Source organism: Bemisia tabaci, chromosome 1, assembly GCF_918797505.1.
Source record: "Bemisia tabaci chromosome 1, PGI_BMITA_v3".
NCBI classification, from domain to species: Eukaryota; Metazoa; Arthropoda; class Insecta; order Hemiptera; family Aleyrodidae; genus Bemisia; species Bemisia tabaci.
The window spans coordinates 47,286,538-47,308,892 of record NC_092793.1 but is presented as its reverse complement, the minus strand read 5'-3'; the positions used below and the strand labels follow the sequence as shown (position 1 = coordinate 47,308,892).

The 22,355-nt window shown below is 34.5% G+C and overlaps 2 protein-coding genes across 6 annotated transcripts; one reads left to right on the top strand and one right to left on the bottom strand.

The window, feature by feature from the left end:
- Nucleotides 1-1,618: 1,618 nt before the first annotated feature.
- On the bottom strand, nucleotides 1,619-8,035 carry Ugalt (UDP-galactose transporter). 5 transcript variants are annotated; one of them, XM_072301999.1, is made up of 7 exons: nucleotides 7,903-8,035; nucleotides 7,097-7,279; nucleotides 6,506-6,639; nucleotides 5,985-6,098; nucleotides 5,002-5,130; nucleotides 4,096-4,313; nucleotides 1,619-3,293 (listed from the first exon to the last, which is right to left on the bottom strand). In XM_072301999.1, exons 4-7 carry the CDS (start codon nucleotides 6,049-6,051, stop codon nucleotides 2,655-2,657), a joined length of 1,053 nt encoding a protein of 350 aa, XP_072158100.1. In that variant the 5' UTR covers nucleotides 6,052-6,098; nucleotides 6,506-6,639; nucleotides 7,097-7,279; nucleotides 7,903-8,035; the 3' UTR covers nucleotides 1,619-2,654. The 5 variants fall into 5 exon arrangements, with proteins under 5 accessions (XP_072158100.1, XP_018909569.1, XP_018909567.1 ...); XM_019054024.2 differs by lacking the exon at nucleotides 7,903-8,035 and adding an exon at nucleotides 7,471-7,680; XM_019054022.2 differs by lacking the exons at nucleotides 6,506-6,639; nucleotides 7,903-8,035 and adding an exon at nucleotides 7,471-7,680.
- A 4-nt stretch (nucleotides 8,036-8,039) lies between these two features.
- UbcE2H (ubiquitin conjugating enzyme E2H) lies at nucleotides 8,040-21,616 on the top strand. The gene is made up of 5 exons (XM_019054029.2): nucleotides 8,040-8,263; nucleotides 10,021-10,097; nucleotides 11,189-11,356; nucleotides 12,908-13,036; nucleotides 14,231-21,616. The coding sequence occupies exons 1-5, from the start codon at nucleotides 8,211-8,213 to the stop codon at nucleotides 14,353-14,355; spliced, it is 552 nt and encodes a 183-aa protein (XP_018909574.1). The 5' UTR covers nucleotides 8,040-8,210; the 3' UTR covers nucleotides 14,356-21,616.
- The last annotated feature ends 739 nt before the right edge of the window (nucleotides 21,617-22,355 follow it).

Here is a 22,355-nt window from a genome sequence, read left to right as displayed (position 1 = left end):
TGATGGCATAGAGATCTCTGATTAATATTCACAGTACCAATCAGAACCCTGACCTCCTCAGATTGATAGCTCAGTTTGATAGTGTGACCCAGGCTATTCAGTCTTCAATACTGTTATTAAAATACTTAATTTATAGCTACATTCTGAGAACAAAGCGACACAATTCTTCATCAGATTCTACATCAGAAATAATGACAGCCTATCATAAAAGTTAGTTTTAGTTGTATATTTTGATAAGATTAGAATATTTAATAGTATAAAAAGTTAAAATCTAAAATTATTCACAAATAATTTGGTATAAAAAAGTAGACTTACTAATTAGAGGAAAATACAGCGATACTTACAGATCTCTAAGGAAAAATTTTCAATTATTTATATTGACAGAATGATTTCCTGGAGCGGAACAGTGTCAGCGGCAAGTATTAGAAGAGAAACACGAGCTTTAGGGATGTCGATACTTATCCGATACTTGCAAAGTATCGATACCTTCGATCGATACTTAAAGATACTCGGCATCAATACTCCACAATATCGATACCATGCAGTATCGATGCCAAGACCCCAGTATCGACGTGATTTGGCCATGAAGAAGGCCTCTTTTTCTTTTTTAAAAAATTCTCTCCCCACTATTTCACCTTCATGATGCACTGTGACAAATGACGGAGTAATCAAGTTTCTCAAGATGATTAAACTTCAATAAAAATGTCAAAAGCTCAGTTCGATAACTGTACTTAAGGGCTCAAAATAGTTGACTAAGGACGCGAACAGGGCTTTTTTGAGAGAGGCGTAAATCTGGCGGAATTTAACGGCCGACAGACATACGCACACTCAGAATCACGGCATAATTCAGAAATAGTATCGATTGTATCGATACCTCATAAGTATCGATACTTCAGCTCGATGCTCGATACCAGTATCGATGCTTAGAGTCGATACCAGTATCGATACCGAGTATCGATACTTCCCTGAGTATCGACATCCCTAACGAGTTTTGACTCATTTGACATTTGTTTTTGACAAGTTGGCAATGCAGGTGCTTTTTGGGCAAAGAACATGGAGTGGACATTTTCAAGTATCAAATTAGCACTAAAAAGTCAATAAAAAGAATAAGTTTGAACATGTTTAAACTGCAACAGAGAGTCTACCATCTTCAATTTGGTATAGAAAGTAAATGCAAGAATAATGATGGCAGATCCTCTGTTTTTAGTGTATTTTCCGAAGGAAAAATACACTAATTGTCTTTGCAATATTTTGTTGGCAGTGTTCAAATTATTTTTGGTGTCTACTCCACTCTAGTGGGCAAATAACATATTCCTAGAATCTTCATAACATGTACACATAAAAGCATGACATCAGAGGCCAAACATGACATAACTCCAAAACATATTCCTGTTTCAACTCGAACACCTAACTTGAATCTTTCTGTCAAGTAATGAGAACCTAAATTAATTTTACAGTTACATTTGTTTGAAATTCTCCTGTTAGGTGCTAGGACCTTAAGTCATCCTAAAATGAGAGCATTGTCACCCAGCAGCGCCTGATGTGTTGCCAACAAGTTAAAATAGGGTGGTAGACTTATTATAAATTATAGGGAGCACTCCATTCATAATCTCTTTGAAATTTTAAATGAAAAAAAAAATGCATACCAAAAAAAAGTCAGCAAAGCATAACTTTTGAACAAGACATTAGAAAGTCAAATTAACACAGATTAAATGTGAAACAGGTGAAATTAATTGAACTTTTAATACCTAGTTCTTATGTTAGAGCTTGCATCTTGATTGTAAAGTTTTGAAATTGATAGGAACATTTGATTTTTGCAAAACGTTTTTAATGTTAGAATACATCACAGATTATGAATGCAATGGAGAATATTATGAAAAATAAACTCTTAAAGCAAAGTTAAGAGAGCTAAAACTAGTTCTTTTAAGCCTTATAGACAGAAAGACTACAGTTTTATAGATATTTTGCTTCTGCAGTATCAAAAGCATTTGATTGTTCTTTCTTTGAAAAATGAAAGATAAAAAAAGAAACAAAAGAGAAAAGAAACATACAAAAGAGAATAAAGAAAGAAGATCTTCTTATGAGAAAGATACCAATGATATAGCATTTTTCAGTCACTTCGGTTCTGGTTCAGTTCAAGAGCAAAAAATGGAGCATCTTTCATCAAAGTAACATTTTTCTTGTTTGGATCCTCGTTTTTTCATTGCGATGAATGAATTAAGTATTTTCTGACCGAGAAAGATCAGAACTCAATCCCAGAAGAGCCCTTCTGTGAGCCTCTAACAAATATTAGAAGCTTTCCTTCCCTGATGGATTTTTTGTCTTTGTGGAATAATTTTTCTAGGGGATCTAAATGATGACCTAACTAATGGATAGAACCCGTTTAATTGGAGAAATTAAGAATTATAATTGCCAAAATCATGCCTGACAGCAAAAATTCAAAATTAGGGTGTAGTTTTTCACCTTAAACAAGAGAAAACAAAGCTTAGTTCTCTTTCTTTAATTCTTGGATCAACCAGGATATAACCACTTGAGGGCGTCAAGTTGATATAAAAAATCCGCTTTTTCATTTAGAGATTTAAGGGAATTTCAAGGGCTTCAGAGAATGATTTACTTCATCCTGAATGACAGCAACATATTCATACATTTCCTTTTCAAAGTTTTTGGGCAAGGGGTAATGCTTTAGGTTTAGCACTTGGTTGATATCCATAAAGAAATATTGAACAGATCACTAGTGCAGCTCCTAAAATAAAGAGAAATGTGACTGTGAAATCGAACAGAATTATTGAAAGTATGCATGAAAAAATAATGGCCAGAGATGTGGCAAAACCTTTCAGAATATTGTCTGCGTACTTGACAACCAGCGCCACTAAAAGCCCACCACTTGCTTGCAATACAACAATGTACACAACATACCAATCATAGCCCCAAAAGAATCCATTTTGAGTGACGGCGCTAAAGTCTTTTATCAAGACGGTGCCTAGACCAATAGGGATTGATAGGAAGCTTAGTTGAACATTCCGCATCCAAACAGATATGTCGGAGCCTTTGAGGATTTTTTCGAAGTAGATACCGGCAAAGCCAGACAGAACACAAGCAGCAAGAGCTGCACAGATGCCAAGAAGACGATTTTGAGCAACCTTGACTTGTTTTTCCTCTGCATCAGATAATTGCACAGTGACCACTCCTGCGATGAGAAAAACTAGGGCAAGCCACTGTGTGACGATTAGTTTCCGGCGGAGAATAATAACAGCAAAAACTGCTGTTGTTAAAATTTTCAGCTGGTAGGTCACCTGAAAAGTGGAAAGAATACAATAGACCATGAGAATGCAACTCCTGCATTACAGGTGCGCTATAAAGGGGTGAAGAGTTACTATATCTGGAATACAGCATTACGTAATTTAAAGACAGCCCAGGAGGGAGGATGCCACAACAGAACTTTAAATATTAAAATTATTCTATGAATTAAAAATAAACCTCAAGTATTGATGAAATCAGTGACTCTGTAATCAATAAAGATAAACCCCAAAGTAAATTCAGCATAGAAACAAAACAAATGTAAATTTTAGTTTTTGAAAGAAAAAGTAACTTTCAAAACTTTTAAGAATGAGCTTGCTTGAATATGCAGTATAAACGTGTGTGTAGAGCTTTTGTCAGCATCATTCTTCATCATTCATTTACTAGAAGTGTCGTTTTTTCTAATCAACATTTAATTTTCATTGAAATCTATGGTAGCCTAGCACCTTAGTATGATCCTTTATTCCTCTTAGATGCTTGCTTATGGGAGGTTTCACTATACTACAATGGTAGCTCTTAGAGATTAAAAAATTGGATTATGATGGTCACTTCCAAAGATTATAGAGGAATGGCGAAATTAACCCTCTATGCCATGATGTTACTAATTTGTAACAACACATTATTTGGTTATTTAAAAACTGAATTACTCCTCTGTGGTATGCGGTATGAGGTCAAGGAATTTTTTAGTAGGAAAGAGTCTAAAGAAAAGTCACACGGGAATGACCAAAAATTTAGTAGTACAAACGCAATGCTCTTTTTAAGTTTACTTTATCTGAAGGACCAATCTATTCTTCTTACTTGATAAGTGGCGGCGTCCAAATTTGATGCTGAGAGGTAAAGAAGATTGTTTTGAAGGATGTAAAGTAGTGATGGGACTCCAACTTTCAAAGTGTCTATGGGCTGTTTGACGATGGTATTGTGCAATGAGTCCTTGTATCGCTTAATATTACTTCCCTCTTCTTGAAAGACTAGATACAGGGCAATGATGAGCTTCACGAATTCAGACATGACAACCGCTGAGAAAGATATGAAAAATTATGAGATTAGTAACGAAGATCATCAGCTGGACACTAGTAGTGGAGACTAGTAGGAGACACTATTAATCAGAATCATCTATTAATTAAGAAGAAAAAAACTTAAAAATACACTTAAAAAAGGATACAATTCTTGCATAGAAGGAGAGGGATGCAATGAGAATTTAAACATAAACAACGAATGTCCTAAAATGACCAGGACTGTCGCTGCATTGAAAAAACCAAGCAACCGTTCCAGCTGATCTTCATTTTCTTTAAAAATAAATGTAACAGTCAATTAAAAACAAATTAATTCAAGTTAATCTAGGTATAATATAAAATCATAAGAGAAATGCTGTAGCGCCTGAGCAGTGTGCTCCCACTCCACTCAGCAGCCATCAATGCTCCATCATGCATCCTTCTAGCACTGATGCGGAGTCACCTCTTTTCCTCCCTGCCTGACTTTTGGCGCTTATCCATACCTCTTGTTTTCCTAATGCTGTAGTTGTACCGTTCGGTTATGTCGGCACATCAAGAAGAACCTAAGCAACTACAAAGCTTTAGGATATAAACATAGGCTTCCTGGCCTGCTCCCTGTCCTTGGCAGGAGTTTGTTTTTACTTTTATCCGCCCAATAAGTGCAAAGGGAGAGAAAAAATGCAAAAAAATGTCAGCTGATAGTTGATCTCACCGGTTGATGACAGAAAGAGTTCTTCCTTCGGAGCCCTTGTTCTTGCATGTCTCATACTCAAACTCAAAATTGCATTTTGAGCTGTTAGAGTGACAAGACTAACAGTCTTTAGCATTCTAGAGTTTCCACCTGAAAAATTGAGGAAGACTTCTAAAATTTATAACACTCTATGAAAGGCGGAGGAGCGCTTAATTGCTAATATCTCAGTTCCTACACTATAAAATCACCTAATATTTTGGCTTCAGTCTGATGACAAACTTGATGATAACCTACTAAAACATCTAAATGTACCAAAAGCTACTAAGTCTGGGGCAGCTTGCAGGGCTCGTTCAAGGAATGGAAGGGCTGGCTATAAATGAAGTCAATTATTTTTTTTTTTCGTGTTTATCAGGCACTTCTGGAACCCCACTAAAAACGGCTAAATTAAGACTGAATGGAAAAAACAGAAAGAAAAAAAAAGAAAAATAAGATTTTTGATGCGATTTTCCAATAGTTTTCACTGAGGAGAGGGAATTCCTGGAATCGAGCAAATATTTTTATTCGAAGGTTTTCAATTTTTGTTCTGTAAATGATCATAAAAACAGAATGGTATAGGTCATGAATATAGGAAGAAAATAAAGGTGATCAGTTAAGAACATTATTCCATGAATTTACTGATCTGAACTTGATGATATAATTACCTATACATAGTAGAAAATAAAAAATGTGAACATTAACTTCAGATTCTTGTTATTCAGTATCGTTTTCGATACATTTTTGTAATTTTTCTCCTCTGCACAAGGAGAAATCTGTGATAACTTCAAGGGATATAATTGATTCTTTCTCTTTTAAAGGAAATAAAATTGGAATGGAGATTTTGAAACACCGAAAACAAGATACGTGGTTAAGGAATTTCACCATCGGTTTTTAATCCAAAATAGAAAGAATTTAAACAACCAGCTTGCAATGGAAGACATGCTTTACGGATGGCGAGAAATACGTACGTTGAACCATGGTTTCTTTTTCTGCTGGTAGGCACTCTGCAGCACACTCTTTGTCTTCTTCAGGCATTAACTTATGTTGGCAACCACACCGACAGGAATCTGACTAAGCTTTACCTAAGAACAAAAGAATGGCATCAAAACAGGTTTTAGCATTATCAACTACTACTTCGCAAGACCCATTAAATAACTTTTCAAAATGTAAAAACTACACCAGTTGATCTAGGGAGAGGTAAAGGGGGGAGGGCGGATTTAACAACAATCTTTCAGGCTTCATCCCAAAAGGACAATCAGGACACCCTTTAGCTTCTGGTGCTTTAAAATTTTTATGCGAGTAAACTGTGAACATTAAAATTTTGAGCAGTTTGATCTGTTGAATTTAGTATTACTTATTTGAGTTACACGATTAAAAAAAGTTACTGAATTTACCAAAATATCTGTTAGAAAACATCAATTACGGGGAAGATAAATTCCAGAGAGAAAAGTCGAACAGAAAAAATGACTTGGGTGTGAGATCAATATACCTGTTTGTAAGGAAGTTATTCATTTCTTTTCTCTGCTCTTCCTCCTTCCTTTTTTTCACTCCTTTTCTCCATCTCTCGCTCTCTCACTTTTCTTTCTGGCTTGTGGGTGACCTGCGGCCCTCCTATAAATCCACCTAAAGGATATTCACGATGAAGATTAAAAATAGGAGTTACTATCCTGGTTAAAGTTATCTAATATCGATGAGCACAAGTGGAAAAACGATACACGTTTGAAAAGAGGCGATTGAGAAATCCACCTTCTGAGCCTGAGAAGCTAGAGGCATTTGTCCGAGTCACGGAACACAATAATGGAGATACGTTGTTTTGCACTTTGGCTATCGATATAAAATCATTCAAATACTCATCAGAGTCCCCTCACGATGTCTACACAAAATTAATGAAATTTTAAAAATGCCACTGCCAAGGAATCAGTTCTCTACTCCTTATTTTCATAAAATTCATGAGTAAGAAGCTTAACAATAACAGATCCTCATTGCTTGTTTCAACGTCTGATGTGAAATGCATTTTTGATGATTATTATGATTTCATTTTCTTCACAATCCCTACCTACACATCCACCGGAATACATACCTCTCTTCTGTGATTGGTTTCGTAAAGTCTCGGGGGTCTTTTAAACGTAATCTCCCAACTCACTTCTGCAAAAACCTTCGGGTGATAGAAACTGAAAGAAGGCCAGTTGAGTTGATACACCGGGTTGGGATCTTATTTAACAACCACAAGAACGCTCAGCAGCAAGGGCCAAGTCAAAATACACTGAAAAGAGAAATTCATTGGGAGTGGTTGGACAATTTGGCTGAGGATTGAAATGATACAAAGTAAGTATTCCACTGCTGCACTAATTACTTCTAAGTCGACCCTATCATTCATTGTCGGGTTTGGACTTCGTGGACGTGAGCAAGCAAAGATAATAAGTGATAAGGGGAATGATTATGTGGCGTACTTACTTTTCGTGGCAGCAAAACAGAAGCTGATCAATGCTTTGATTTCTATGAAGGGAGATACAACACGAGCGGAAAAAATCGTAGTTATAAAATAGATAAGCAGGCCTTTCTAAGAAATTTCCCTCGTTTCAGGTATGTACTCGGAAAAGGAGAAGGCGAACGCATCTTCTTTTCTAACCTCTCGCGGTGTGTTGGTAAACAAGAATCGCGTTGGCAAAAAAAAACATTACAAATGAAATTAATTTTGATTTGACAACATTGTTCAAATCAGTAATCACAATGCAACAACCTCAGCATTTTAGTACTCAAATCTTGCGCATGTTCCTTAACCTAGAGAAAATTTTCCTGTATTGTCTCGAGAAAAATTATGGAAAACTCTCATTATTTAAAGAACTACGCAATTGATTTGTATTGTATGCAGCTTTAAAGAAATACCTTTTCGGCGACTGGAAATTTTGAACTTGAACAGTCGAAACGCAGTTTTGAATAAGCTCTCAGTGTCTTCACTTTCGCTATGTTTCTCAGACTGCACGTCGATGCGATGAAGGGAACGGGGCCAATATGACAACAGTGTTCACTCAACAGCTGACCTGTGTGGAAGTAATGTGTACTCTGTCGTCTTCGATTGTGTCATTATGAAATTATTTTATTGTACTTCTCGCCTTATTATCTGATTAATGCTAAATTCATAACCCATCTCGAACTTTCATTCTAATTAGCTGTTTTAAAGTGCTCTCGGAACAATGTCATCCCCCAGTGCTGGAAAGCGTCGAATGGACACAGATGTCATCAAGCTGTATCCTTTGTTATACATACTCTAATCACTGTTCAATGTAGATGGACCTGCAACTGGATATTGGCTTTGAAGTGGGGACTTGTCAGCTGTTCTTTGTTCCACATGTTGTTTGGACAATTTCTAGCTCTGATCAATCTCCTTTATCAGAAATGCTCCCAGCAGAAACTTTCTTATTCCTGATGAATCAAATACTGGTCATTGATTCATCTTACTTTGTCTTCTGCTTGTATGAATGGCTAAAGTTGCTTAGGAATGAAAAATGATTTTTTATCATCACTGTTGCATCCCCATTTCTCTGTCCCTAATCAGTGGTACAGAAACTTCATGCTGCATCAGAGGAACTTCTGTCAAGTAGTTTCCCATCTAGTATATAGAATTGGAAACTACTTAGTTTTCTGGGTAAATGTTCTTCATATTCACTGATTCCTATGATTTAGTTATTAGATTCAGGTTATCCTTGAGAAAGGCAGATCATATTTGCCTCTGGATTGAAATCCCCTCATTATTGCGTATTTACCCCTCAAACCTTTCACTATTTCAAATTGCTCGCAAGCTGCTAATATACCTTGTTTCTGCCGCTCCAACGCCTCAATCTTTGTCCTTGAATTTCCTGTCTGATGTTCATTTTTTTGTAGTTAGGTTACCCTAACTCACCATCCTCCCAACCGTTGAATAGGGTTTCTTTTATTTTCAAGCAACATAATTTTGTAACATATATCATGGCTACAATGATGACTTTTTTAGCAATTTCTAGTCATCTTTAGGTTTGTGGTGCTAACCTTGGTATGTTTTGAGTTGTCTCAGTTTGCTATGGATGTCGATGCAGTTTCTCATCCTATCTCCCTTTCTCCTGTTTGACAATAGCTCATTTTTTCTTTTTCTTGCGTTGAGCAAATTTTTTCCAACCATCAAGTGTAAGTATGGTGTAACCAATCCTTTGGAGATGTACAGTTACCTAATTTATTTAGAACCTAGACCCTGTGTTTTTCACATCAAATTTTCCCCTTGCAAAACCAGTGCTTAATCATCCTAGGAAAACTTGTTGCCAGTCTGTAATGTATATTTTTCGCTAAATTAAATGATAAGTCCAAGAAAATTTTCTCCTCCAACAGTTCTTACCCAGATAATATGAATTTGTTTACTGACTTTAAGGCATAGACAAGTTATTTCTTCAAAAGTTGAACCTTCAATTATTATTGTCTATCGTTTAAAGCGGCGCTCAACTTCCATCAGTTACCCCCAAAGCCATTGTTTTCAGTCACCAGGAGCAGAGTTTCTGGTCTCTAAAAGTAGCCTTCCAGAAAATGTTTTGCTCCCACCGACTTAAGTATTGCAAGGTGGAGCATGGCACCCTCAATTAGTTTGATTTACAAAAAAAAATTGAAAAAAAAATGAAATTTAAGGATTCCAAATTTTTTTTTTATGGAGACATCACACACATCTCCTTAGAAATCTATAGTTGATACCAGGTGGCATTGATACTTTGATCCAGTTATTGATACTATTGACATTATTGTATTGTACATTTTTATGAAAACAACTGCCTTGGGTAGATAATCTGTATTGATATGTATCAGCATTTGCTCTAGTCTTATCAACATTTTCATGCTTAGTCTCTATCAAGCTACCTAGGATGCCTCTTGTGTTAGTCTCCGAGAGGAAATGAGGGAAATTTCCTTATCAGGATGAATTTCATGTTTATTTGATTAGACTTTCTCACTGCACAGAAATTTTTTTTTCCTTAACTTGGTCCTCAGTATTGAAAGCAAACACGAAGTTACAATTTTAGGTGGACTAAACGAATTCTGTGTTAAATTTTATGGCCCCAGAGGCAGTAAGTATAATTCAGTGCCCTCATATTATAAAGGTGGCTAAAGTGTGATACCACGTATCTCCATTGCAGTGTTTCCTAATCTCCGCTCCTAGTTTATTTTTTCGAAGAGGAACTAGTCAACTTTATAGCTTGAAATTTATACAGGACATTCTACCAACATAGAAGAAAAATCAATGAAGTTTTCAAGAAATTATGTTGACTAGTTTTCCAAGGAAAAAATACAGTATGATTGCAAGTCCTGAACATCACAAACGGAGATATGTGGTCTCGCACATTCACACATAAATTTTTGCGCATAAATTTCTCTTCACATTAATATTTAAAACTTGGCAGTATTTTTTTTTTTTCATGACACATTATTGTTGTTCTCTCGAGAATAATGCACGTATGTACTGACTTTCACATAATATTAGATGGTTTACCTAGAAGCAGCCTGATTGCATTTTACATTGCCTACTTTCTCCAGCGTTTTATTATTTAATGTAGAACCAAACTATTCAATGCCTCTAAACTGTCCGTGATTTCACCTTAAATTAAGGAGAATATATGTACGCCTAAAATCCAAATTTCAGTATTGCTTAGTTTTCACTTTGAAAATTAAAACTCTGAGGAAATGAGGCAATGCTTGGTGCAGTTGGGTTGATTCCGCTTAAATTCGTCTTTTTACGAGTTCTTATTAAATTTCATGTTGTTGTTCACTTTCACCTAAAAAAATAAAATAAAGTTAAAAAAATTAATACATATAATAAATACAAGTCTCTTAGCACCTCTGAAGACCTCTGTTGTGAGTTCATATGAATGGCAACAATCATGACAGTGAGACCAGGAACTGAACATTTTTCACATTATATAATAATTACATTATAGATGTATATCACATTATGTATACGACATTTTTTTCCATCATGTGCGACAGTGGCCGTACGATCTTCAGCAAAATCAGTCTCACTCTTAAAATTAGTCCAAATTTCAAATTAATTTATTTTGCCTCTAATGCCACTTTCATAATTAAGTCCTCTTATCGCTCAGTATAGACTGTTTAAATTTAAGGATTACTTTCATATTTCTGTGTTCTTTCCCTGTTTTAACAGCACCCTATGAAGGTGGGATCTGGAAAGTGCGAGTGCACCTGCCAGAACACTACCCATTCAAATCACCGTCAATTGGCTTTATGAACAAAGTTTATCATCCAAACATCGATGAAGTCTCAGGCACCGTCTGTCTAGATGTAATCAATCAAGCATGGACTGCACTTTATGGTTTGTCTATGTCAACTTTCATTTTATAAAATCTTGTGAGAAATCATAATAACATTTAGTTGGATGGAATTAAAGAAAGAAGAGCTAACTCTTTTAATGGAATTCCACTGGATCACATTTAGCAGAAGAAAACCAACTCTGATTTTGTTGTTTTTATAATTGCTCACCGTGTTCTTTACTTTTAAAAATGCATAGTAATAAAATGTAAGTATATGATTGTTTTCCTTCCAATTTAACAATTTTTGGTAGGAAAAAAATGATTTGCTATTTTAGGCATTATTCAAGTCAAGGAGATGCACAATTTTTATTAAAACACTGTAATTGCGGCAGTTTCCCTCTGCTAAATGTGATCCAATTTATGAAATTATAGAAATTGATGTTGTATGGTCTGTACGAATAGAGCAATTTATTTTTATATCGGAGGTTGCAGATCAAGCCTTTCTTAGCAAAAGAGGCAAGGTATTATAATTTTGACCTTTGTGTAGGTAGTATAATGTGCTTCGAGGAGTACTTATTTTTTTATTCAGCTCCTGAGAATGGGCAAGAATTTATTCTTTGAAAACCGCCTTTAATATCAACATTCCTGTTCTCATACCTTTCTTTTTTTTCTTTACTTTGACGGAAAAATCAATAATGGAACACAAGACAAGGGACAAGGTGTGCATTCAAGCATTGTGATACAAGTGTTCCCATCTTTTTTCTGTACAAAAGATTTGTGCAATGAGAATTATTGAAAGTAACTCTTAACGAAGACATAAACGTTTTTCCATGCATAAATATAAACATTCTGCACCTAAGAAAACCACAAACTGCTGGAATTGAAGTGCCCACTAAATGTAGCCACTATGGTCTTTGCGGTATGAAAACACAGCAACTTTAGTTTTGGCAATTTGGCCCAATTGTTGGACATTGTCTCTACATTTCGAACAACCCAGGGCAGGGAAAGAACATCACTTTATCATGAAGCCTACCATAACCGTTGTAATGCACAATCTAATTTACGTTTGCTCTGGATTTTCTTGTTAGTGGGAAATTCTATTTTTTTATGATCAGTGCTGAATATAAACATTAACGTCTTGTCTAGGAGTTAATTGCAGTAATTTTTGTTGCGCAAATTGTGTTCTGTTTAAAATCCTGAAGAGGCATCGTAGATTTTAATGGTCAAATTCATACCTTGAGAAGTGGTGTATTCAGTTCGTATTTGAGATATTTGCCTTTACGAAATTTCTTTGTTTCAATTATTTTATTTCATGTAATTAATTTGTTTTCTTCTAAGGAAATATCAAAAGTTAGTTGTGATAATTTCATATTTTAGCCATAGAGAAAAAATTCAGTTAGAAACTTTTCCATTTAGGTATTGTATTAGTATCAAGGACAAAATCTCTAGTGCAGGTAATTTTCTAGTTGTTCGTATGAAATAAGGAAATAGGAGTTGCAGCGAAGGTATACTTCAAATCATTTAGTCAAATTCTTCCATGAATTTTTAAATGTCCCAAACAAGTGATTATTTTTTCCCCCAATTACTTAAGCGATTATTTATCTATTTTCTAGATTTATCAAATATTTTTGAGTCATTTCTGCCTCAGCTGTTAACGTATCCTAATCCAATTGATCCATTGAATGGAGATGCTGCAGCAATGTATTTACACAAACCAGATGAATATAAGAAGAAAGTGCACGGTATGGTAGATTTCATCGCTTTTTTAAATTGAAAGTTATTGTTCAGATGTGTTTCAGTGATTTCCGTCTTCTCCTTGTCAAATTCTGTGCCTATATCCTTGTGTGCAGGTGGCCCCTGCTTTGTTATACCTACAAGTACTCTTTTAAAAGTGACATCTAATGCCTTTCCAAGGCGTTCTTGAAGGTGAGGAGGCACTATGAGGTTGACAAAGGAACTGACTTTTTTTGCCCCAAGTAGCCCTGGCTATCATGCTGTCAAACAGGGTTAATGCCTTACGAAAGATAGACAAGAAAATTTTGGATCTAGAATAATTCATTTGTCAGTGTCCTGCTTTGTTTTCTTCATACATACTACACCACTATCATGCAGAGACTACCCTCTTGTTCTTGCATTCTCACGATAAGTTGGAAAATGTAGAATTTTCATGATCGTGTTTATTGAATTGTAGGGCAAACGAGCCAGGCTTGCATGTGAGACAAGGAACACTGTGAGTTCACAAAATTTGTTTTCGATAGAATGGGTATTTTTTTCTTTATCAAGCAAAAAATGAGGAAAAAACCTTGAAAGGGTGCTGATATTTGAAATTTTTCGACTAACATGTACTTTAATTGTTCTTAGAGAGTTAGGAAATTTTAAAGCGGAGATCAGGACTGATTTTAGCTTCGGAGAATTTTCAGCATCCTTGGTGTTGTGCAATGTTGTGTAAAATTAATTTACAGTACTGGAAAAACGCACAGTTATATAAGTTATGACAAAAATTCGATTAATTTTGATTAGCATTTTATCGTAACAACTGCCAGAATATGTGTACAGAATAAGTGAAAAAGAAGATTAATAATTAGAAAATTTTCCTCTTTTTTCTTTTTTTTTCGTTTTTTTTTTCATTTTTTATTCAGAAAGGGAGGAAGGGATCTTTGGTAAAATTATTAACAACTCAAGTCCAGGTTCTCACGTCAACAGTCATGAATCCATGATGTTACACAAGCCAAACGGCAAAGTTAAAGTGAAATTGAGTGAAACTGAGTAACTTCTCCCTTTCAAAAATTAACTTAACTTTTCATAAATTTCGGTGTCATTCAACCCAATTCAAACTCCCTTTAACTGGTTCAATAATGGTAAAAACTTGGATATGTGTCTGTAAAGTGTTTTTCTGAAGTCTTAAAGATGCACTAATAATATCTTTATGTTTACAGAGTACGTGCGAAAATACGCAACAGAGGAAGCGTTGCGTGAGCAAGAGCATCAAGCTGTATCATCAGATAGTGAATCATCAATGTCAGACTTTAGCGAGGATGAAGCACAAGACATGGAATTATAACGTAGGATCCACTCTTTAAATTTTTGTAGATATTTTTGCTTCATTTTTGTTCACTGTGCTATAATACGACGGTCCATTATGTGTTCGTGTGTAGAATGGACTCGGAGTTCAAAAACCATTTATTTTTAAGAATTCAACGCTCCCTGCCCTGGCCAGGGCTGCCATCTGTTAGGACTTCTCTCATTAGGAATCTTGAATTTACCTGCCTTCCCAGGAGTAGGTCACCTTCTGCCCACTATCTCGCTCTCTGTCATAGAACTGGACACTTAGGGATACATTTTCTGATAACAGGATGATGTCACAATAAGATGAGGGTAGAAGATGTTCTGTATGTGTCTTAGAAAGTTGGTGCATTTAGAATCAGTGGAGTGCTTAAGTTCTCATGAAATACAAGGAATTTTTGGAGGGTAATAAAACTTAACTCTTCGACAGAGAAAGTATTGTTAATTGTTTATGATAGTAGGTAATATCAAACAAAGACTACTCACAAGCAATATTCTGCTCTTACAAGGTCTGTTCCATGAAGTATGCCAAAATATTTTTTTCTAAAAGAAAAAAATGAATTCTTCTTTTAACATAAAGAACCTGAAATTTTCCATTCCATCATTGGCAGCCCTGTCCGTGTCGCTAGTCGTCATCTACGTTTAGGTTGTTGAAGAAAAGTTAGCCCTTGGTAGTTCCTGAGAAAAGCTGTAGTGGAAGTTACTTTCTTTTAAATTTATGTGAGATCTTTTATTATAGAACAAATTTAGCACAATGTATTTTGTATCGAAGCATCCCTCTGAAGCGGTTGATTGATTTAGAATTAGTCATCAACCTGGAGTTACCCTGCAAATCAGATGGTGATGTACTTCAAGAATTTTTTCCAATCTTAAGTTAGCAGTTACTTCTCTAGGAAATCTGTATCTTTCGGAATTTTAACTTCATCATCACTTCAAAAGCATCCTGTTTTGCAATATTTGGAAAAGATGGAAGACATCAGATTAATTTTTAAGGGTTCTACATTTTAGGTAAACAGAAGTCTTTTATAAATGACCCCTCTTGTATCTTGTACCTACATCAATATATTTGCGCAGATTCGGAATGTATCATTGAAATGAATCTATTAATGATTTAGCAAAATATAGGTTTCCTGTTTATTCTTAAGTATATATGCAGGACCTTCACCAATAAACAATAAAAATAAGAAAGTCTGCAAAGCAGGATAAATAGTAGAATGAGTGCATATCTCAGGTTTGTAGGAAATTAAACTGCTAACATTTTTTAGCTAGACGAAATTTTAAGGCTTTGTCATCTGTAGCTATCAAGCGCTAAATTTTCAAACAAATTCCATCCTTATCATCCATCATATTCATTCTCCTCACTATCATCTTATTTTGAATCTAAGTTGTTATTTCATTATCTTAATCCACCTATCTGGGTGTCTTTCTGCATCAGATTTTTCTACGCATTAGACGTAGTGCTGTCTTGTACTGTCATGAGCGAGTGAGAAGTAATATGTAATTAGTCCATAATGATCACTACTGAAAGGCTTTATGAATTGTTTGCTAAGAAAAATTTTCAGTAGTGAATAAACAGAGTGCTCACAGACTGATTGTGAAATATTTATTACTTTGTGAAATTCAGACAAAGGAAAAAATGCTGAAATTACGGAAAGATTTTCGAGTTATTTTCTTAAGAAACAAAATCTACCATCTCAGGATTCTTGGATGAATTTTTCGACTGAAGTCTGATAGTCTTAGTATGATGGAGTATGAACAAGATGGTTCATCATACTGAGTGCACTTATAAATGAACAAAAAAACCCTGCAAAAATCATGCAATGACATCATTTCAGGAAATTTTATGGAGAAGAGTCTAAGAGTTTTTTGCAGCAATAAAAGGAAGAAGAATGAAAAAGTGTTTTGCTGTCGCTGCATACCATACGTTAAATGGTCAGTTTCTGAAATGCTCTTCGCATCCTTAAAAACTTGAAATTTACTCTTATGAACTCAATAAAGAAATTAAAGGTTCATAAAATTAGAATTTTATTTTTTCCATGAAGATTCCAGAGTGAATCAACTACTTTCCTCTTTGCTCGTCAATAGAAATGAAAGTTAGATTACTGTCACTATGTATTACATGGCATATGTCCACCAGAAATTTTTCTCAAAGTAATAATAGGACTCTTTATATTATATTTCTGCCATAAGTGTATTCATTGAGGCAGGTCTTGTCTTAATGAAGCGAACGGTGTCAATTCAGGGTAACCTGTCGGATGGTGGAAAGTTTTTAGCTCTAAAATCTTTCATAGACTTTTTGCAAGAGAACGAACATAGCTTTTCGGTTTTTTATTCATTTACCAAAAAACAAAGAAACCATAAGTGGTAACATAGAAGGAAACAAATATTTTTTGCATATCTCCCCATAACAGTACGGACATTGTTTCTTATTCTGTAGATGCATTGCACGAATCTGTATGCATATGGACAGATCTTTATGGTTTAAGATATATTTTTAAGAGGTAGTATTTTTTTAAATGCGGATAAAATAAGACAAAAGAGGTTTTACTCATTTCTTTCTCTTTTTTTTCAATTTAATTTGTTTGTTACATTCATATCACGATTAATGCTTTGAGTCTCCGATTTTTTTCATTGATATTTTTCCTGTTTGACCCCAGTTTTACAGCTCATAGTTTTATCATCAGTGTTGGAAATGATAAATTATATTTGTTAAATATTTGAGTAACTTCATTATCTTCAAATAGATTATTTTAATTTTGTTTTATTTCTTTACTTTTGTCGCAGATCACTAGTCATGCAGTGGTATTTTATATTACTCATTTACTTTATGCTTTTTCCCTTGTTTCTTCTCTCCATCTGGAACCTGTCTATTTACCATTCTTTTCTCATATTCCACTCATCAAATCTGTCATCATTTATTCTTCCTTTCTATTTTGGCCTTTTGATACTTGTAGCTTGAATTTTTACAATTGAAGAGCCTTCCAGAAAGAGGACCGACAGCAAAAAATAGCGTTCAAGAAAAGTGCAGTGGAAGTTTCTGTAATTACTCTCTGGCCACTACTGGTGACCTACATCGGAGCTTGGACTCCAATTTAAGTCACCGTCAGTAGTTGGAAAGTAATAATGAGGACTTCAAATGCATTTTTCCGAACGCAATTTTTTTATGTGGGGCCTTTTTCCGGAAAGCTCCTCAATTTGAACAGTGCAAAGCCAAATTATGAAGGACTTGCCATTCCTGAAGTTACAGGAAAATAAACTTTCAGTCCCGTACTCAACTCTCAAAAGTAAAGAAGAGGTAAAAAAGCTAATGTTAGTAATAATGTTGGTACTATTGAAGATGTAAAGCCAGTGACCTTAAGAATTTTAAGGTTCTCTGAAGTTACGCTCTGTAACTTTATTTACTATCCAGGCTATAGGAGACATTTTTCATTGTATTTCCTTTTTTGGTTTCTTCATGCTCAGTCAGTAATTTGAAAACCTATAGTCTATTTATATTTATGTCTTTGTTTCAACTTTTATTTTACCCATTATGCCCTCTCTTTAATTGGCTTACATTTTGAGGGAAAACGCAAACTTTTCTGTGTCCACTGACAATATGAAAAGAGAGACCAAAATAATTAAACTCTGTCCATTAAAAGCAAGTTCCCTAGAACTTCCTCACAGTAAATCTTCATTTAAAATAATAAGAGATTGAAGAACAAACGGAGGTACCTATTCAATGATTTATATGGTTCATCGGAGTTAATTAAAAACCTTTTTAAATTATTTCAAATTCAGAATTTCCTAAAAAAAAACCGACTCTCACTGCACTGTTTACAGGGATTCCACGAGTTAGAAAGTGTGAAATGATTGAAATTGTGGCTTTATGTTGTTTTTAGCATGTGTTGTGAAAGAAATATTCCTCTTAAAAATGTAATTATCCTCTCAAGACGACTATTCCATCAATTTTTTATTTATATCAATTCAAATATTCCTTAGCTTCACAAAAAAACAAAAACTCCAAAAACTTCCTCCTCAACCATTTGCTTTCAAGTATCGATATGAATTGAGGAATGCCTAATTTATAAACTCTGTTCTGACTTTAAATGAAAAAAAAAACCCACTTATCAAGCTCATCTTAAAGGATATTTGTCTGCTATTAAAAGGTAACTTGACTGTGGATTTCTCTTTTCATCATAAGAAAATTTTATCTCAAGGGAACTAGTGTGTATTATTCTAACTTGTCACTCGCCTTCCCTTTGCCTCTCAATAATTTGTCTATTTCTCTCTGTCTTAGAGTTGAAAACTTCTCAAGTATTTCTATCTTTTTCACTCATTTCTTTAATCAGAGCAAACTTCGAAAAAATTTTGAGCAAGCAGATGGAGACAGCCTGATATATTTTTTTCGTTTTCTTTTTCTTTTTCTTTTGATCTCTCTTTTAAGTTTTAGAATCAACATTCAGAATGAAGTCGGCGGCTCATTCGAGAATGTTGGAATGTGATATTATTATAAATTTCCAACATTGATTTTTGAATCCTCTCCTCTCTTGCCCTCCTTTTTGGTTGCACAATCACCAAATTGAACCCCAAAATTAATAATGAATACTTTGCGCAAGAACTGTTTGCTAAGAATACAATCATTTTATCAAATTCATCTTGTAAAAACTGAAATGTTTTATAGTGATGTAAGGTTATTTACTGCAATAATTATGGTTTAATAATAATATTTTTTTATATATTTAAGTGCATATAAGCCCTTCAATGCATCAAGTCTTTGAAATCCGCTGGATAATTTGATTCTGTTGATATTGTAGCTGGTCAGAACATTATCGGAGGCTAATCATTGATTCAATTCATCAGATGTATAGGCAGCAATATTTTTCAAGATTTTAGCAGGGTTTTCATTATATTTTTAAAAATATTAAGCTGAAAACCTTGCTATGACCCCCCCCCCCCCCATATATATAAGGTTCCGAGCTAAAGTATAGGTCTACAGATTAATATCACTAATAGACCAGTTGATCATTTATTTAAAGCAAATTCATTTGTTGAAAACTCACTTCTTACCCACAACTGAAGAAAGTTTACGCAGTGAAATCGGTCTCTTCCCATGAAAACTTTGCTAAAACTGAAACTCATCATTTAATTGTCAATAAGTTTCTTAATCTCTTGGTGCCACAAAAAATCAGCATTAAGATTGTAATAGCTTAGTTTTTCGCACACATGTAATCTGATTCTGGATCTGAAATAGTTGGCTGTACTGATCCGCTATACTGATCTAGGTCAGAGCCATCACATGCAAATCAAGACGATTTAATCATGAAAAATCACATATTTTGTAATTATTTTGGAAACGACTCATGTGAATTATTTCCCATCAAGAAATAGAGCCTCAAGCCATCTGATCATTAGCTCTCACTAGGAATTTTCCTTATTCTGAATGATGCCAGTCTATAAAGAAGGTGAATTTCACCTATTGAGATTTCAGGCAAAAAATCCGATTTTTGAGTTGAGAAGAAAGAAGTTTCTAGTATTTTCCGCTCCAAACTTTGAGCCTGTGAAGTATGTATCACCCCTGGTATTCCACTATGCCCGTAAAAATCTCCTATTATTCTAACTTTCAAGGCTTTCTAAGTGGCTGTTCAGTCTATATTAGTATTTTTTACATGAGTTCCTACTGTCTTTAAAAAATACCTCGAGATCAACAATTGTAATGGTGTAATCTTATGATCCATTAATTACTTATGAGCAGTAAGTACTTAATAGATAAAACTGATGAACAGAACACTTAAGTGAACAATTTGCAAAAGAAAGTGTAAGTCTTATAACAGATTACACAGCTTCGAATTATCTGTAATATTTGTTTCTGTATAAACTCATGAAAAATTCTCCAATATAGAATCTAATGGCGGAAGCAGATATTTATTGCTTTTCATATCCTTTGAATGCTTTCCAAGAGGTGTCTTGACATTTGCCTGTTTTCAATAAAATAATGTAGCTTCTGAACCTTATTTTTTTTAGAAAAAAAAAAAAAGAAAAGTTCAGTTTGATGTCAACAAACTGAGCTCAAGCAATCGTCTTTTTTATTATTTTTTTAATTAACTTTTGATTTAATTTCATTTTCTTTTTCTTCCGCAAAGAAGGGATACAAATTGACTCTATAAAAATTGTGTCATTTTGAAACTTATTAATATATTCTGTTTTTAAGTGCCAAATTTTTGTTGAATTCATTCACTTTGTTCAGTCTTTTCAAGGCGCATATTGAATTCTCATAGAGGATGTGATTTTAGCTGAAAAGATTCATTGGTACATTATGCAATTCAGACTGCACATAAGGCTTGAAAATGTAAGACTACCCGAAAAAGGGAGGGGGAGGGCAAAACACGTGCATCCATGTGTAGTGCTGCAAGATGGCGTATGTGTTGCACCAAGAGCTGCTCATACCTCGCATGCATTCCGTGCACCTATTCAGCCAGGTGGCCGTTGTTGATTCCATGAACTTTCTACCGCTAAGTCCAGTGAAAGTTATCTACCCATCGCCTCATTGAAAGTGCCTTAAGTACGGTCTGAGTTGTAGCATATGCCCATGGAAAGATCGGTTCTTGCACTGAGACCCGCATTCTTAAATTTTAATGTCCTTGTAATTTGCAAAAATAATAATGCCGGTATTTCAAGATACTTGAAGTAATCATTTAATTTAAAAAATAAAAGGGGGAAAAATACCTATGTGAAAAAGAGTGCTTAAAAGATACGGCAAATAATAACAGTCAGGATAGGTAATTGAATGTTTAACATATTAAAATTCAAGACAAAATTTGCTAAGTTTCTTCTTTCTTATGCCAAGTTGATGATCCTTGGCATGCCTATTCAAGCTAAGTCACAGAATTTTACCCCTTGCAATTTGTATTTTCATAATCACATCAGACTTTATCGTTACTTTTATCCATCCCCAGATGACAATTTTTTCCCCCCTTTTGGAGAATTATTTTTTAGTTATACTGTCAAACTGTTACTTTTTTATTTTTCATCTGACTTCCCTCAAAAACTTACAGTGTAGCTTTTTGAAACAATGTGCGCCAAAATATTTACTTAATGTATTTTAGTATCCTTCTAAAATGCGCTGGCATGCTTGTACAATATTCTTTGTGTAAATATGTTTGTTTGTTGTATAAATTAAAGAATAGAAGGAAAAAATCAACATTAACCATAATTTTTAACGCAAGTACACAATATCACTGTATGTAAAAGTTTCATCAATAAATGTTAAAGTATCAATATTATCCAATTATTATACTTCCTATCAACTTTTGTCACACTCATTATAAGCACTTTATTTTCATCATAAGTATTTCTCTTTGGGTTATAGTAGGACACTGAATAGGTACTTTTTAAGTTCTTGCATTTTTGTTTTGAACACATTTTTGGAGGAAATAGATGGTGTAACGATAGGTTTTGAAAAATTTGCCTGTTACTCCTGCTTTGATGAAAAAAAGGCGTTCAGTGACTGTGAATTGTCTTAAATGACTCAAACTTTTTATTTAACAATTTTTGATTTGAAAGATACTTGTCAGGAGTTTAAAGTAAACAAGACTCAAATCCGGATTGACTGTACAACTTACACCACCACACCCCCACCCTCCCAGCCCACCCCAAATTTTATTGAAACCAACTAATTTTTGTAAGCAGTGATGCATTAAGATTTGTACTCAATGAAATAAGCCAAGTAAAAAACCGGCACATTTTGTCTACCATATTGCACCATTAATATTACCACCACCCCTTCAAGGGAATAATTTTGCTCGGACACTTCTGCCTTTTTTTTATTTGAATCGAGACATGCGAAAAGGACGGAAGTCCAAATTTTTCAAAATCGACTTTTTTGCATTGTTGGACTCCTCTAATGCATATACATTGACTCTGCGAAGAACGGTGGAAGTCCATCATTTTAACGTTGATTAATAGGGAAGGGAAATATTGGTGACATGCAAAAAGGGTAGAAGTCCAAATCAAAACTAAAAA

Bases quoted from the DNA above. Each gene is read 5' to 3' on its own strand.
- Ugalt (XM_072301999.1), bottom strand. From the start codon at position 6,051: ATGCCTGAAGAAGACAAAGAGTGTGCTGCAGAGTGCCTACCAGCAGAA. The intron at 4,314-5,001 runs GTGAGATCAACT...TATCTTTCTCAG, and splicing joins ACTCTTTCTGTCATCAACCG to CGGTTGTCATGTCTGAATTC. The intron at 3,294-4,095 runs GTAAGAAGAATA...TCCACTTTTCAG, and splicing joins TGGACGCCGCCACTTATCAA to GTGACCTACCAGCTGAAAAT.
- UbcE2H (XM_019054029.2), top strand. From the start codon at position 8,211: ATGTCATCCCCCAGTGCTGGAAAGCGTCGAATGGACACAGATGTCATC. The intron at 10,098-11,188 runs GTAAGTATAATT...CTGTTTTAACAG, and splicing joins ATTTTATGGCCCCAGAGGCA to CACCCTATGAAGGTGGGATC. The intron at 11,357-12,907 runs GTTTGTCTATGT...TCTATTTTCTAG, and splicing joins AGCATGGACTGCACTTTATG to ATTTATCAAATATTTTTGAG.